This window comes from Peromyscus leucopus, chromosome 5, assembly GCF_004664715.2.
Source record: "Peromyscus leucopus breed LL Stock chromosome 5, UCI_PerLeu_2.1, whole genome shotgun sequence".
NCBI lineage: Eukaryota > Metazoa > Chordata > Mammalia > Rodentia > Cricetidae > Peromyscus > Peromyscus leucopus.
In genome coordinates this window covers 106837944-106851553 of record NC_051067.1, presented here as the reverse complement: position 1 = coordinate 106851553, position 13610 = coordinate 106837944, and the positions used below count along the sequence as shown (strand labels likewise).

At 49.3% G+C, this 13610-nt stretch overlaps 1 protein-coding gene across 1 annotated transcript; it reads right to left on the bottom strand.

The window, feature by feature from the left end:
- Positions 1-785: 785 nt before the first annotated feature.
- Positions 786-12120, bottom strand: LOC114681096 (carboxylesterase 3A-like). Its single transcript, XM_028854388.2, is given in 14 exon segments — positions 786-2412; positions 2512-2590; positions 2734-2829; positions 2832-2882; positions 3886-4033; positions 5658-5738; positions 7653-7793; positions 7910-8002; positions 9146-9250; positions 9362-9515; positions 10259-10392; positions 10538-10676; positions 10783-10987; positions 11989-12120. Coding segments are annotated over 14 exon segments (1713 nt in total). The 5' UTR covers positions 12080-12120; the 3' UTR covers positions 786-2216.
- Between the last annotated feature and the right edge of the window lie 1490 nt (positions 12121-13610).

Below are 13610 nucleotides of genomic sequence, written 5' to 3'. Positions count from 1 at the left end.
AGTCCCCGGAACAAGGACGTCTGTTGGCTAGGACACCCTGGTACGGGGCGTTTACCCATCAACCCCACAGCTCCCCAGAGTTTTGAGTGCCAGCAGCAGGAAATATTAGATAGAAGGATTTAGATTGTGGAGATAAACAGAAAAGAAAGGATAGTCTCAAGAGGGTCTGGAACCTATTCAACGAGCCCCAACTGTCTCTGCCCCAAGATACGATCACAGTGAAGGCCCCCTGATAATCTAATGTCTGTCTGTCCATAGAGAGCAGTATTTCCTCAGCTGTGTCTTTTTCTTGGCCAGTGGTTCTCAACCTGTGAGTCATGACCCTTTTGGGAGTTGAACAACCCTTTCACAGGAGTCGGATATCAGATAACCTGCATAGCAGATATTTACATTATGATTCATAACAGTAGCAAAATTACAGTTATGAAGTAGCAACAAAAATATTATGGTTGGGGGTCACCATAAAATGAGGTACTGTATTAAAGTATATCAAAGTGTGTTAAAGGATTAAGAAGGTTGAGAACCACTGCTCTTGGCCCTTGTTCCTATTGTGCCTTCTGCCAAGGGTCCCCCTTGCCCCTTGCCCCTCATGTCTCCTGTTCATACTTTGGCCTGCCCATTTGAGCAACTTCTGCCTATCTTTCAGGTCTTGGCTTAGATGGCCCTCCTTCCCTGTCCCCAAGTCAGGCCTGTCTTTTTCTCACAGCTCTTGTGTCATCGGAAACACACACTGGGTCCCTCTTCATAGCTGTCAGGCTCTCTATCAGCTTATGGGGACACACTTCTTTGGTGGGAGGAGTTGAGAACAGCAAAACTTTAATACCATGGGAAGACCTCGAACCCACCCTAAGAGGAACAGAAAGTCACGAGGAGCTTTTGAATAGGGGTGTGTATGAAAGGGCTCAGAGCCCATCTCTTTGCTCAAAGGGACTTCCCAGAGCATAACTGCCCCAGTTACAAATGCTTTCCGTGGAACCATTAGCAGCCATGATATAGTCTGGCAGAGAAGCTCTTTGTGGTACCGGGGCTCATAGGATGGGATAGTGGGGACAAGACAAGACACAGGGAAGTGGATCAAAATCTAGATTTGTTTTGAGTGTGTGCTGCATTGAATAGTTCCTCTTGCACACTTAGCAGATGCTCTGTCACTGGGGTACCCCCTCCCCAGTCTCAAAATCCAGATGTTTTGAGGGAATGATATACTGATTCTGAAAAAGAACATGAATATCCTACTCTAAAAACCTGTGGCCTGAGTGGGCACTCTAGGGTTGTGCTGACCGCTGTACCGGTTCAGACCCTTTGTCTTGACCTTCACTGCTGTGTCCTGGTCGGTCCCATGAGGTGCAGGCAGATTGTTGTGATTGTCCTCTGCTTCTGGGAGACAAGGGAAGAGCTCCTGCCCTTTGTCTATAAGCTCGGAGACCAGGTCCTGAAGCTAAAGACTGTATCTGATGAGGGTGACCTTGCTGGGTTCTGTTCTGCCTTGTGCAGAAGCAAAGGGCAGTGAGTAGAGAGAAGGAGACTAGGTCCTGGTTGGAGACCTCTAGGTGCTAGGTTTGTTCAAAGCTAGGGCCCCCTGTGCCCCAAGACTTCCACCTCAACAGAGCTCTGCCTTTGGAGGTCACCTTCCTGGTCAGGGTGGACATCTGTGGGGGATGGAACATGATTTTGGTGCCTGAAGGGTCTGGGTTCAAATCTAGAATCCACGATCATAGATTCTGTCTGTCATTCACTTATGAAACACTCCCTGCCTCCAGGTCCTGCCTAATCTTGCCGTGGGTGACAGAGTGAGGTGATCTACTTCCATTTTTAGAGACTTTCTGTGGGAGGGACAATGACACAGACATGGACGATGTGAGCTCATGGTAGACTGGGTTCTAATGGGCACACGTTGCCTAGAGAAGGCAGAGGAGCTTTCCCAGAAGAACAGATCCTCTGAAGAGCTTGAGTAATGTGCTGGATCTTGCCATAGAGCAAGGATTCAAGACACCCCAGGAAGAAGCAGGAGCTTGTGCAAGGGTCCAGAGGCAGAAACCAGTGTGGTGACATTTCGCTAGTGCACACACCTGTCTTGCAGTGGCTGATGCTTTAAGGAACATGTGCTCACATCAGCCTGGTCCAGGTTAAAGTTTCTAGAAACAGAAAGAGGCTACCCTGCTGGGACTCCACTACTCTTTGGGTTGGCCCCAGTCAGGAAGGTCCAGGTAGGTTCTGCCTCAGAGTTCCTCTGGAGATTTTCTGGTCTTCTGCTGTTGGTGCCAATCTTGGATTTTTCTGGGCAGTGTCTCTGACCAGAACTGTAGCCGGTTCTTCTTTAGGTTCACCCCAGTCCGTGGTTTTAGGCCAATCTCCAAGTATTGTTCTAACTGGTTTAACTGGGGCCAAGAAGGCAACCCCTTGCCATTGGGGTTCCTGGGTGAGAGGAACGAGTGAGAACCAAGGGTTGATCCTATACCCTGGGTAGGGGCAGATATGAGGCCCCAAGCCTGGCATGTGCTACCTCCTACTCACCCTGTGTGTGCAAACTGGGTCCATTGGGCCATCATGGTCAGGCTTAGCTGCTTCTCTTCCTCTGTGGCCTCTGGGAAGGCTGGTAGGAGGGACAGATCTGGATCAGGGTCAGGTGAAGCTTGGACTATGCCCAAAGGTCCCTGGTACAAACTGAAACCTCTGTTCCCAAAAGACCACTTTGGAGAATCGTAGCCTAGGGATTGAATGTTTGTCTGTCCTTACCCAGGAGGTTGCTCTCATCTGTGAGGAAAGGACCTCCAAAAACGAAGGGACTCTCAGACCCATGGTCAGCCTTCACCCAGGCTGGCTTGAATTTGCAAAAGAACTGGGTGTATGCTGGAACTCATACAAGAAGACAGGGCACCCGGCATCTACAGAGATGGCAGGATTCATGTTAGGTGCCGACAGTTAAATCAGGGCATCTGGCAGCACAAGCTTGCAGTGACATCAGTCATCATCATCATCATCATCGCTGCCGCCGCCGCCGCCGCCGCCGCCCCGCCGCCGCCGCCGCCACCACCACCACCATCATCATGGTGCAGATCAGAGGTAGACAGCAGGCATTCCTGAGCTCTCCTCTGACTTACTATGTAGCCAAAGATGACCTTGAATCCCTGATCCTACTGTCTTCACTTCCTAAGTGCTGGGATGGAAGTCAGCACATCCTGCCTGCCTGATACCTCTGTGAGCTGTACCATTTGTTCCACACTCAGGATGATCTTTAGATCAGCGGTTCTTAACCTGTGGTTCGAAACCCTTTGGGGGCCACATATCAGATATCCTGCATATTGGATATTTGCACTACAATTCATAACAGTAACAAAATTACAGTTAAGAAGTAGCAACGAAATAATTTTGTGGTTGGGGGTCATCACAACATGAGGAACAGTGTTAAAGGGGTAAAACTTTAGGAAAGCTGAGAACCACTGGTTTAGACTAACCTTCACTATATTCTCACTTTACATGTGATGAAAGCGAAGTCCAGAGAAAACCTCGAAATCTTGCCTGAAGTCACAAGGTTAAGAATCGGGGCTGTTACAGGACTGTGCCAGGTTCGGGGGAAGCAAGACTTCTCCCAGGAGAAGCACTTAAAGAGAACCAAGGTTCTCACCAAGTGAATGATTCCCCAAGAAAGACTTAGGGATGAGTCCTGCTGGGGGACCTTTGGTAAGTCACCTTAACTCTCCGAACCTCTGTTTCATCTGCAAAGTACTCTGCCAGAGGTACCACCTACTTCTGTGATGCTGCATCTCAAAGAAAAAGGTGTCAGCAGGTGTGGATGCAGGGCACGAGGGGACTCTGTACTTATCAGCAGCTACCTCATCACCCGTGATGGTACAGGGAAGTCAGGGCAGGTGGCAAGGGCTGGCTTACCTTGGAGGTGTCTTGAGAAGTTCAAGGTAGGAATGACAAACGCGATATCACCTAGCAGTTCCTGGAAGGCATACCTTTTAGCTGGTCCGTCTGAGCCATTGTCTAGGTATTCATCTATGACGGTGGACACAATCTCAGGGGGCATATCCTGGAGTGAGAGGTCAGCCTCAGGCCTGTTCAGGTCCCACAGCTTTGGCAGACCTCCCACAGATGGTCACATCCTCTACTGTAGGTCCTTCCACATCCTGGGGCTCATGCTCCAGGGGACAGCTATCCACCCCCTGCCTCCCTGGATGTTTTATTAATAGATTGTGTCTGGGCAGGATAAGCTCAAGTGTAGAGCTAAGTGTTAGCCCTGCGGCCACTGTCAGCCCCACATCAAGCAGGAGTCTGGACTACTCTGAAAGCCAGCGTCTGGTAAGTTGTTTGGAAGCCTATGTGAGGTCTGCAGCACCGAGTGTGGTCTGGGAGCAGATGCTAGGTAGAAGTTAACTGGGAATAAGCAATAAATGGGGGTGCCTCATAGTTCCAGAAGGCAGCAATGAGGCTGCATGAAGGAGAGGGCTCTGGGGTTTCCAAAGAAGAGAGTACACATAAGTGCTGCCTGGCTATCTAGTCAGCTCTTCACGTGCAGTGCCCAGTCTCCCCAGGAGAGCTCAGGTGAGCAGGAAGCATCATCTCCATTAGAAGTGGAGCTGTGGGCTCAGAGAGACCGGAGAACTGGACCAGTGACCAGGGCTGGGATCTGTCTGATCCCAGGTCCCTCTAGCTCCATACCTGACAATGAGATCTGAACATTTGTGCTCCGGGGTCACTTTTCTTATCTGTACAACAGGGGTACTGACAGTGTCTGCTTCACAGAGCTGCCACGGGAACCAAAGAAGATGGATGCCTAGCTGTATGCTGGGCATGACACAGTCCTGGGTAGGTAGGGTGTGCCCCTGAAGGGGTGGTCTCCATGGGGATGACCTTTGAACCATACTATCTCAAACTAATTTTTTTTTAGACAAAGTCTCACTCTGTAGTCCAGGCTAGCCTAGAACTCACTTTGCAACCCATAGGGTGGCCTTAAATTTTCTGTAATTTTTCTGCCTCAACTTCCTGAATGCTGGGATGTGGTGGTATTGTGTTCTCCAAAATATTGTGTACCTTAATAAATTTATCTGGGGTCAGAGAACAGACAGCCACTAGATACAAAGGCTAGAAAATGGTGGCACTCACACCTTTAATCCTAGCATTCCAGAGATAGAAATCCCTCTGGATCTCTGTGAGTTCAAGCACATTGAAATAGCCAAGCATGGTGACACGCCTTTAATCCAGAAAGCCAGCCTTTAATCCAGGAGTGGTGTAGAAAGCAGGAAATATATAAGGCGTGAGGGCGAGAAACTAGAAGCATTTTGGCCTGGTTAAGCATTTGGCTGGTTAAGCATTCAGGCTTTTGAGCAGTAATTCAGCTGAGACCCATTCCGGATGAGGACTCAGAGGCCTCCAGTCTGAGGAGACAAGACCAGCTGAGGATCCGGCGAGGTGAGATAGCTGTGGCTTGTTCTGTCTCTCTGATCTACCAGCATGGACCCCAATAACTCGCCTCGGGTTTGATTTTATTAATAAGAACATTTAAGATTCCTGCTACACTGGGATGATGGTCCAGAGTCATCACTCCTGGTCTTTAATTTTAATGGAATTAAGACTCATCAATTGGGTTTTGGGAGTGGATCAGAGAGTGCTGTACGAGGTGCCCAGCAGCCCCTTCCTCCTTCTTTTTACCTTACCATAAGGGCCAAGAAGGGCCTTGAAATCTCCAGCAGCTCCTCCTGGCTCAAATGTTCCAACTTATCCAGGATATCCCAGACCTGTGGGGACAGACGTCAAGGTTCTCTCAGTATAGCTCAATAGCTGTCCTCCATCCTCAGGGCTGAGCAGGAGGGCATTCCTAGGCCAGCATTTACAAACTCATGATAGAGCCATGGGTAGTCAAAGCCAGAAGCACACAAACATAACTGAGAAAATTCTGATTGCTAAGAATGGAGGTGCCTAGGAGAGTGGCATTGCATACGTCTGTCAGAGGCTCATGGCAGTATTGCCAGGGAGGAGAATATTTATTTAATATTGTTCTTCTTTTGTATCTCTGTGTACATGTATTTGTGTGCACATATGTGTGTTTGTGTGCACATGTATGTGTGCATGTGTGTGTGTGTGTTTGTGTGTGTGTGTGTGTGTGTGTGTAGGTCACAAGTTGATGCTGGTTGTTTTTCTCAATCTCTTTCCACCTTATTTTGTGAGACAGAGTCTCTTACAGAACCTGGAGTTGGTCAGGTTGGCTAGACTGGCTGAGCAGTGAGTTGCAGGATCCCCCTGCCTCCACCTTCCCAGCACTGGGATTACCGGCATCCAGTGCCATGCCTGGCTTTTCTATGGGTGTGCTGGGGATGGAGCTAGGGTCCCCCATGGTTCACCTCAGAATGTCATGGACACTAGTTAAAAATATCACATTACCTGGTATGTTGGCTCATGTCTAATCCTAGCACTTGAGAGGCTGAGGCAGGTGGATTGCCTCAAGTTCGAGGTCAGCCTGGGTTACATAGTGAGTTTAGGACAGTTGAACTACATGATGAGACCCTGCTTCAAAACAAGAAATAAACAAACAAAGACCCCAGGCAATGAAATCAAATATTGGCTTTATATCTTACAGGTAATTTTGTTTTTGAGACAAGAGCTCATGATGTAGCCCAGGTTGGTCTCAGACTTGAGACACTCCCACCTCTGCCACTTGAGTGGATTACAGGAGCATCCTTGGTTCCTGGCTTAGCTGATCTAGTTTTAATAGCACCTGACATCTGACTTTTTGAGTTCAAATACCAGGTCTACCACTTACTAGGTTCATGAAGTTACTTGAACTTCTTGTGCCTCAGTTTTCTAATCTGTGAACAAAATATCAACGATCTGCCTCCTAGGATCCTTGTGGGACTGAGTTCATGTGTGTCCAGGCCCTGGCACAGAGAAGCCAATTTTTGTGGTGGAATGATTTTCAGTGGGGGATGTCAAGACAAGAAGCCTTTTGTTTCTTTTTTGACAGCATGGTGTCAGCTGAACAGAGCACTGCACTGTGAGCTGGTGTGGCCCATAGCAGCTGCTCAACCCACAAAGTGAAGAGACACGATGGACTTTTCCGTTGTGAGAGGTTTCATCCACCAAAAACAACTGATGGCTTAAGGGGTAGGTTCAGGGGCAGAGTACTTGGCTAGCATGTGGGAAGACCCGTGTTTGGTCTTCAGCATCACCGGAGAGAGAAAAAGGTTTCTGTGAAGATGAGTAGACAAGTGAAAATAGCGGAATGAAGACAAGTGTCCAGGAGTACAGTATGGCGGAGCCGCTATTACAAGCACTGTGTACACAGACTGGATTAGAAGGCACCTGACCCATCATGTCCCCAGCGGCTGAGTGCTGTCAGAAGCCTGGGAGTCTTAGTCAGTGAGTTTCTCAGGCAGAGTCACACTCCCCCATTGCTCAGAACAGCATATATCAGCCAGCCACCGTCAAGAATGCGCTGTAGGTTAGCACTTCCCAGAAGACCACTTTGCAAAAGCTGAGTCTTCAACACAGGGAGCATTTGCTTGGTGAAATGAAGCTGAGTGGCCTTCACCCTCAGCTTTCTCACTTACCAAATGAGAGTGCCTGGATGCTTGGAGCATGGCTGCTGTGGTGACCATGTGGAGAAGACTGTCTGGGCAGGGCCTTGAAGAGCACAGGTGCCAGAGGACACTCACCTTGAGCATGAGCCAGCCAAACTCATGGTTGTTGACTCCCAGGAGGTAGGGCACAGTGGGGAATTGCTTCTCCATTAGGAGCTTCTCTGGGCTTCTTGGGAAGAAGGAGTCGTTGATTATGTAGGAAATGTTCACATTTTTCTGTAAGAAAAGCAAGGTGGGAGACCGACTGTCAGGACCCAGCCTACTGATTCGGCAGGAACTGGACAGGACCCCTCTGGCCATTGTCTGTCATCATCCCCCAAGAGGTGACATACCTGCTTGTTAAGGTCCCTTCCTTCCTTCTGCAGCAGACACTGCACCAGCTCAGCCGAGGATACGGAGCTGCAGGCCAAGGAGCTGGCAAAGGTCTGAGGACAGACAGAAGAATGTTGCCTCTCAGACACACACCCTTCAACTCTCGAGCGTTACTCTCTGTACTGAGCTGTGATGTCACTGTCTGGATCCAAGGCTAGCCCGAGAGACCTGCTACCAGCTTATGGGGGCTGATCCCTGTTCCTGTGTACCCTTCATCTGTCTGAGACTGTGTCCTTTTCTAGTTCAGTAATAGTTTGTGGTACCAATAAGGACATGCATGGACATGTCTGGTAGGGAATGGAAGGGGTGCTGAGTCTGGAGCAGGGCAGGGAGGCTGGAGGGATGGCATCCAGAGAGACAGAGGAGGTCTGACATTTGTGGTAAGAAAATCTCTCCCCTCTATAGTCAGGTTAGGGGTATGCTGCTGCTCTTGGGCAGACAAGGAGCAATGTGTCCTGCTGAGGTTCCTGAATAATTTCTCAAATCCAGTGTTATTGCTTCCTCCATCATCACAGCCAGGGCCTAGGACCAGCTGAACTAATGATAGGTCCAGCCTCTCGTTGCTTACCCCATCAGTGTCTCTAGAGCTTGCCTAGACTCTACCTTCACCGTCTCCCTGGCCTTGGATCTCCAGATTGCTCTCTCCATTCCACCTTCCACTCCATGTGCCTTAGATTTGTTTCCCTGCCTCTTCTAGCCCTTTGCATCCTGCCCAGACTCTCAGGCATGGCCTTTCAGGTCTCTGCACTACCCTCCACTTCTTCAGTACATTCTCTTCTTGCCCTGGCCCCTACCTGATGGCTTCCTGCTTCTATGACCCATCCCTTTGTCTTATGCCTGAAGTTTTTGCATGCACAGTTCCTATTAGGGAAGTTCTTGGTGACTTCTTCTGGTTACTCCTTACAAGGGGACAAATCTCGTAGACAACAGTGTGGCTGGGAATGGAAGGCTCCCAAAGGATCCTTGGGGAAAGGGGAGATCTCTAAAAATGCCCCCGGAAAGACCGGAGATAATCTCCTCAGGGGTGGCCTTCTCCAGAAAGCTATGTCTGACTGTCTACCTCCTGGACTGCAGTAGTCATCGCCTCTGAGCCTATTGGTAACTCCGTAGTGGTTATTCCTTCCTCTCCAAACCTGACCTACAGAGTAGGTTTTGAGGCACAACACTTAGTATAAGAGAGTGAAGGAAAGGCAGACCTGAGCTTCAGGCCATGGGTTCATCTCCTTCAGTATCTTGCTGTTGATAACCCCACTCTGGGATATGGCTCTGTGGAAGAGCCCCGCAGACATTGGAGACAGGACCTGGGAACAGCAGAGAGAACAGATGATGTCAGCAGGCAGAAGAGCTAGGTCTGGGGCCACAGAAGCCCTCTCAGACCTGGCCACAGTTGCTACTTCTCTGTGATAACTCACCAGGGACGAGACGATCATGCCACCAGCAGAGTTACCGAAGATAGTGACACAGTTGGGATCACCCCCAAAGGGGGCTATGTTTCCCTGCACCCAGCGTAGAGCAGCTACCACATCTAGGAGGCCTCGGTTGCCCGGCATGTGCTTGTCCCCGGTGCTAGGGGCAGGGCAAGGCAGTCATTAGCACAACATAGTTCCCAAGACATAATTATTTTTTTATTGCACTCTGCAAATTTGCTTTGAAATCATTCACCAGGGCCTTGGGCACTCCTCTGCTCCCTGATCTTGCCTTGGCTATGACTCACCACTGCCACCTGTTTTCCCAGTATATGGTGTGGGCAGATGTAGCAATGCAGTCAGTCAGAGCTGGCTCTCAGATGGGTAACAGAGTTTGTTGCTCTTTGTCCCCATTCCCTGATAGGGCTCTAACTCCACCCTTTACCCAAGTTCAATGTTCAGATCTGGCTTTGATTGGGCCCCTTCCCATCGTGGAGCCCTGGGATGTTCTCTCCCTCTCTCCCTCTCTGTACCCTCCTCTCGTGTGTGTGTGTGTGTGTGTGTGTGTGTGTGTGTGTGTGTGTGTGTGTAGTGCATGCACATATAAATTCCTGTCGTGTACACACGTGGAGGCCAAACATCAACATTAGGCATCTTGCTTAACTGCTTTGCTTCTTAGTTTTTGAAACAGGATCTCTACTTGAGTAGTTAGTGCTGAGATTACAGACATATGCAGTCATACCTAGCTTTTATATGGATGTTGGGAACTCCAATTCATGTCTTTGTTTGTATGGCAAGCAAACTTTACTGGCTGAACACCCTTCCCTACCCCTCCACCCTTAGATTCTTATGAGAAGGCCTTCCTCAGGGATACAATGTCCTCTTCCAGGCTGGCCATCTTACCTGAGGAAGCCAAAGATCCCAAGGCGGTACTGGACAGTGACTACTACAACATTCCCATAGGCAGCCAGGGCTGATCCATCATGGGAGGTGGCAGAACCAACTACCAGAGAGCCCCCATGGATCCATACCATGACCTGTAGAAATGGCTATGAATCAGTGACTCCAGCTTCTGGGACTCCAGTCACCCACCTAGCTGCCTAGGGTATTCTAAGGAAAAGGGGGTATAGAGGGGCAGATGGCATGGCAGAGCTGGATGGGGGGGTCCTCTGGACTGTATACCGGCAGTCTGGCCCCTGCAGTGGCTTCAGTGGGGCTGTAGATGTTGAGGATCAGGCAGTCCTCAGAAATAGAGTAGATCTGAAGCTTTTCGTTGAGGGTGAATCTGCCATTGCTCATTCTCTCTACATCCTGCAGGCACCTGCAGCCAAAGGGGATCCCAGGGCCAGCTGTCAGCTCCACACACCCTGGTGTCCAGCTGTCGCCGCCACCCTGCCCTCTTGCCCACCTCCTGCAGGGGTACTCACATTGGGGGATTGGTGCTGGCATCTCTCACACCTTCCCAGGGCTGTGGTGGGAGTGGGGCTGAGAACCGCAGAGGCCCGAGAGGTGCCTGAGCAAACGGAATGCCCAGGAAGACATTCACCAGGTGGTCTGTACCCTTCACACCCACCTGCCGGCCTCTCACACGACCCAGGGGGGTATCCACTTCAGGCTGAGGGACTTTGGGTCCTGAGATGGGGAGAGAGGGGCCACTGGGTGAGTCTACAGCCTCCAAGAGGGGATGGATGAAGGCTGGACTTTTAGAACTAAGGAGCATTTGTTTCTCCAGTGTCTGTTGTGGAGTTCTATTCAGAGTACTCTCCACACAGCATCATGGTTGAGCTCTCCAGCCAGTGGTGCTCTTCATGATTACTATTTGTTTATTTTTGAGAAAGTTCATTCTGGCCTTGAATTTGCTACATAATGACTAACTTTTAACCCCTGATCCTCCTGCCTCTACCCTCAGTGCTAGGATTACAAGTGTGTGTTAGCACACAGGGCTCCTGTCTCCACGGGTGTCCCTGACTTCCTCTTTTTTTTTTTTTTTTTTACCTTGTGTCACAACCTCTAGGCTTAATCAGACCTGCTGCCCACTGAAACCTCAGGTTACTCACATGCTAAATACGGTATGATAGTCAGCCTTGTTACTTTCTGTGTCCAGATGCCTTAACATCTGGAGCCTGGTTACTTTAAGTCCGCTTAGCCCATGTTGCTTCTTCTTGCCCACTTGTGAAAACAAGAAGGAAGTCTCTCCCAGTTTCCCCTTACTTGTTCTGTCTTCTGGTGGCTTCCCTGTGTGGCCTCATGGGGTGATTCGAACCTCCATTTTTCAGGGAACTGTGAGTAAGCTTCCTATATGACACTCTTGGTTGTCTTACCAGGACCGATTAAAATAAGTCTTGTGTCTCTTTAAAACATAAAGATAGGACTGGGGCTATAGCTCAGAGGTAGAGCTTGCCTAGTATGTTAAGGCCTTGGGTTCAGTCCCTAGAAAATAAGTAAATACCATCACCATCACAACCCCTCATCTCCTCATGACCCCTGCTCAGAAGGATGCACAGCGCCTGCGTTCTTCTCTACTGGACCCCTTTCCTGAGAGGGCTGCCCACTCTGACTGCCTCACTCTCCTTCCTCAGGTTTCCTACCGGGCCGGAAGCCCCCACTTCACAGGTTCAGGGAGTGTGTCTTACCAGTGCCGGTGGCAGGAAATGCCAGGAGTAGACAGGCCACCCAGACTAGGACACTGGACCCAGCTTGTGCCATTGTCTCCATATTTCTCATAACCGACAGTGGAAGACGCTGTGAAAAGCAAGAGAGGACTTACCTTTTATAGCACCTTTTACCTTGTAAAAATTAACTTGGCCCGCCCTAATTGGTTGGCAGCCAGCTCTGGAGTTAGGTGTGCTCTGGCTGCTCCCAGAGCAGAATAAGGAGCGTCTTCCGAGAGGCCTCATGATAGGGCGCCCTCTGGTGTTCAAACACCAGCTCCAGCCTGCACTCTGAGAACGGCAGTAGCTGAATTCCAGGTCAGCTAGACTCCGAGCTTCCTGTAAGACTCCAGGTGAATTCCTATTCCCAGAAGGAGGACTGGGCAAGTGGAAAAGAGGAATCATTCTAAGCAAGACTGAAACCCAGAAGCACCAAGACTTCTCTAAGTTTCCCAGCCCAGCCCGTGTACACTGATGAGGGATGGCTCAAAGGCCCACTGCTTTGCTGGGATATGTTGGCACTTTTTATAGGCTTATGTGTTGGGTTTTACAACTTTTCAAGCCTAGGTGGCATTTTGCTGTTTTCTCTACCTTTATAGGGTCCCCAGGGAGCCATTTTGGCTCCATTTAGGCATTACTCTATTGAGAGAATACCAAAGGAACTCTGAGCCTGCAGCAAAATTCTGCCTGGCTTCACTCTTTTTGCAAATCCACCAAGCTAACAAGACTCCTATTGGCATTCTGAATTTGCATAGTCCCAGTGCCATGTGTCCACCATGAAGGTCTGCCGAGGGTGTAAGTGTGACCTGAGCCTGCTTGGACCATGACCATAGCTGCCGAGTGTCCCCAGGATATTGGAATCCTGAGGTGATCATGCTCAATGAGTTTGTAGAAGGAATCCCAGCCCAGCCTTTAACAAAGAACTAATAGTCTCTTGACTATTATTATAGGAGGGGTGTCATTCATGATTTCTGAGATGTCCACAAGGCATCTTTTCTATTATTCTAAAGAGAATATATAGGTATGTAGGTGTGTATGTTTTTAAAAAAATATTTATTTTATTTTATGTGTATGGATGTTTTCCTGCATGCATATCTGTGCACCAGGTGTGTACAGTGTCCTCAGAGGCCAGAAAAAGGCGTTGGATCCCCTGGAACTGGAGTAAAAGAGGGTTGTGAGTTACCATATGGGTGCTGGCAATCAAATCCAGGTCGTTCAGAAGAGCAGCCAGTGCTCTTAACCACTATGCTTTCTCTTTAGTGCCCCATGTGGATTTTTTTAATACAAGGTCTCACAATTAGCCCAGGCTGGCCTCAGACCTATGCTCTTCTTCCTTTCACATCCTGAGTGCTGTACAGGCTTGCTCCTCCATGTTTTGTTTAAGCAGAAAATTTAGAGGCACGTTTGCTCAAGGTCAAATAAGCAGAGGCACTGCCAGTAAACTACAGAATTTCTTACACTGTACACTATCTTGTTTGCCTCATTCTTGCTACATCTGAAATTCGTGCATGGACACCAGCCTCAAGTCTCCTCCCCACCTTCCTTAGGCTAGTTCTTCTGCACTTCCGGCTTCTACTGTATCTTTCCCAACAGCTGCAAACTCA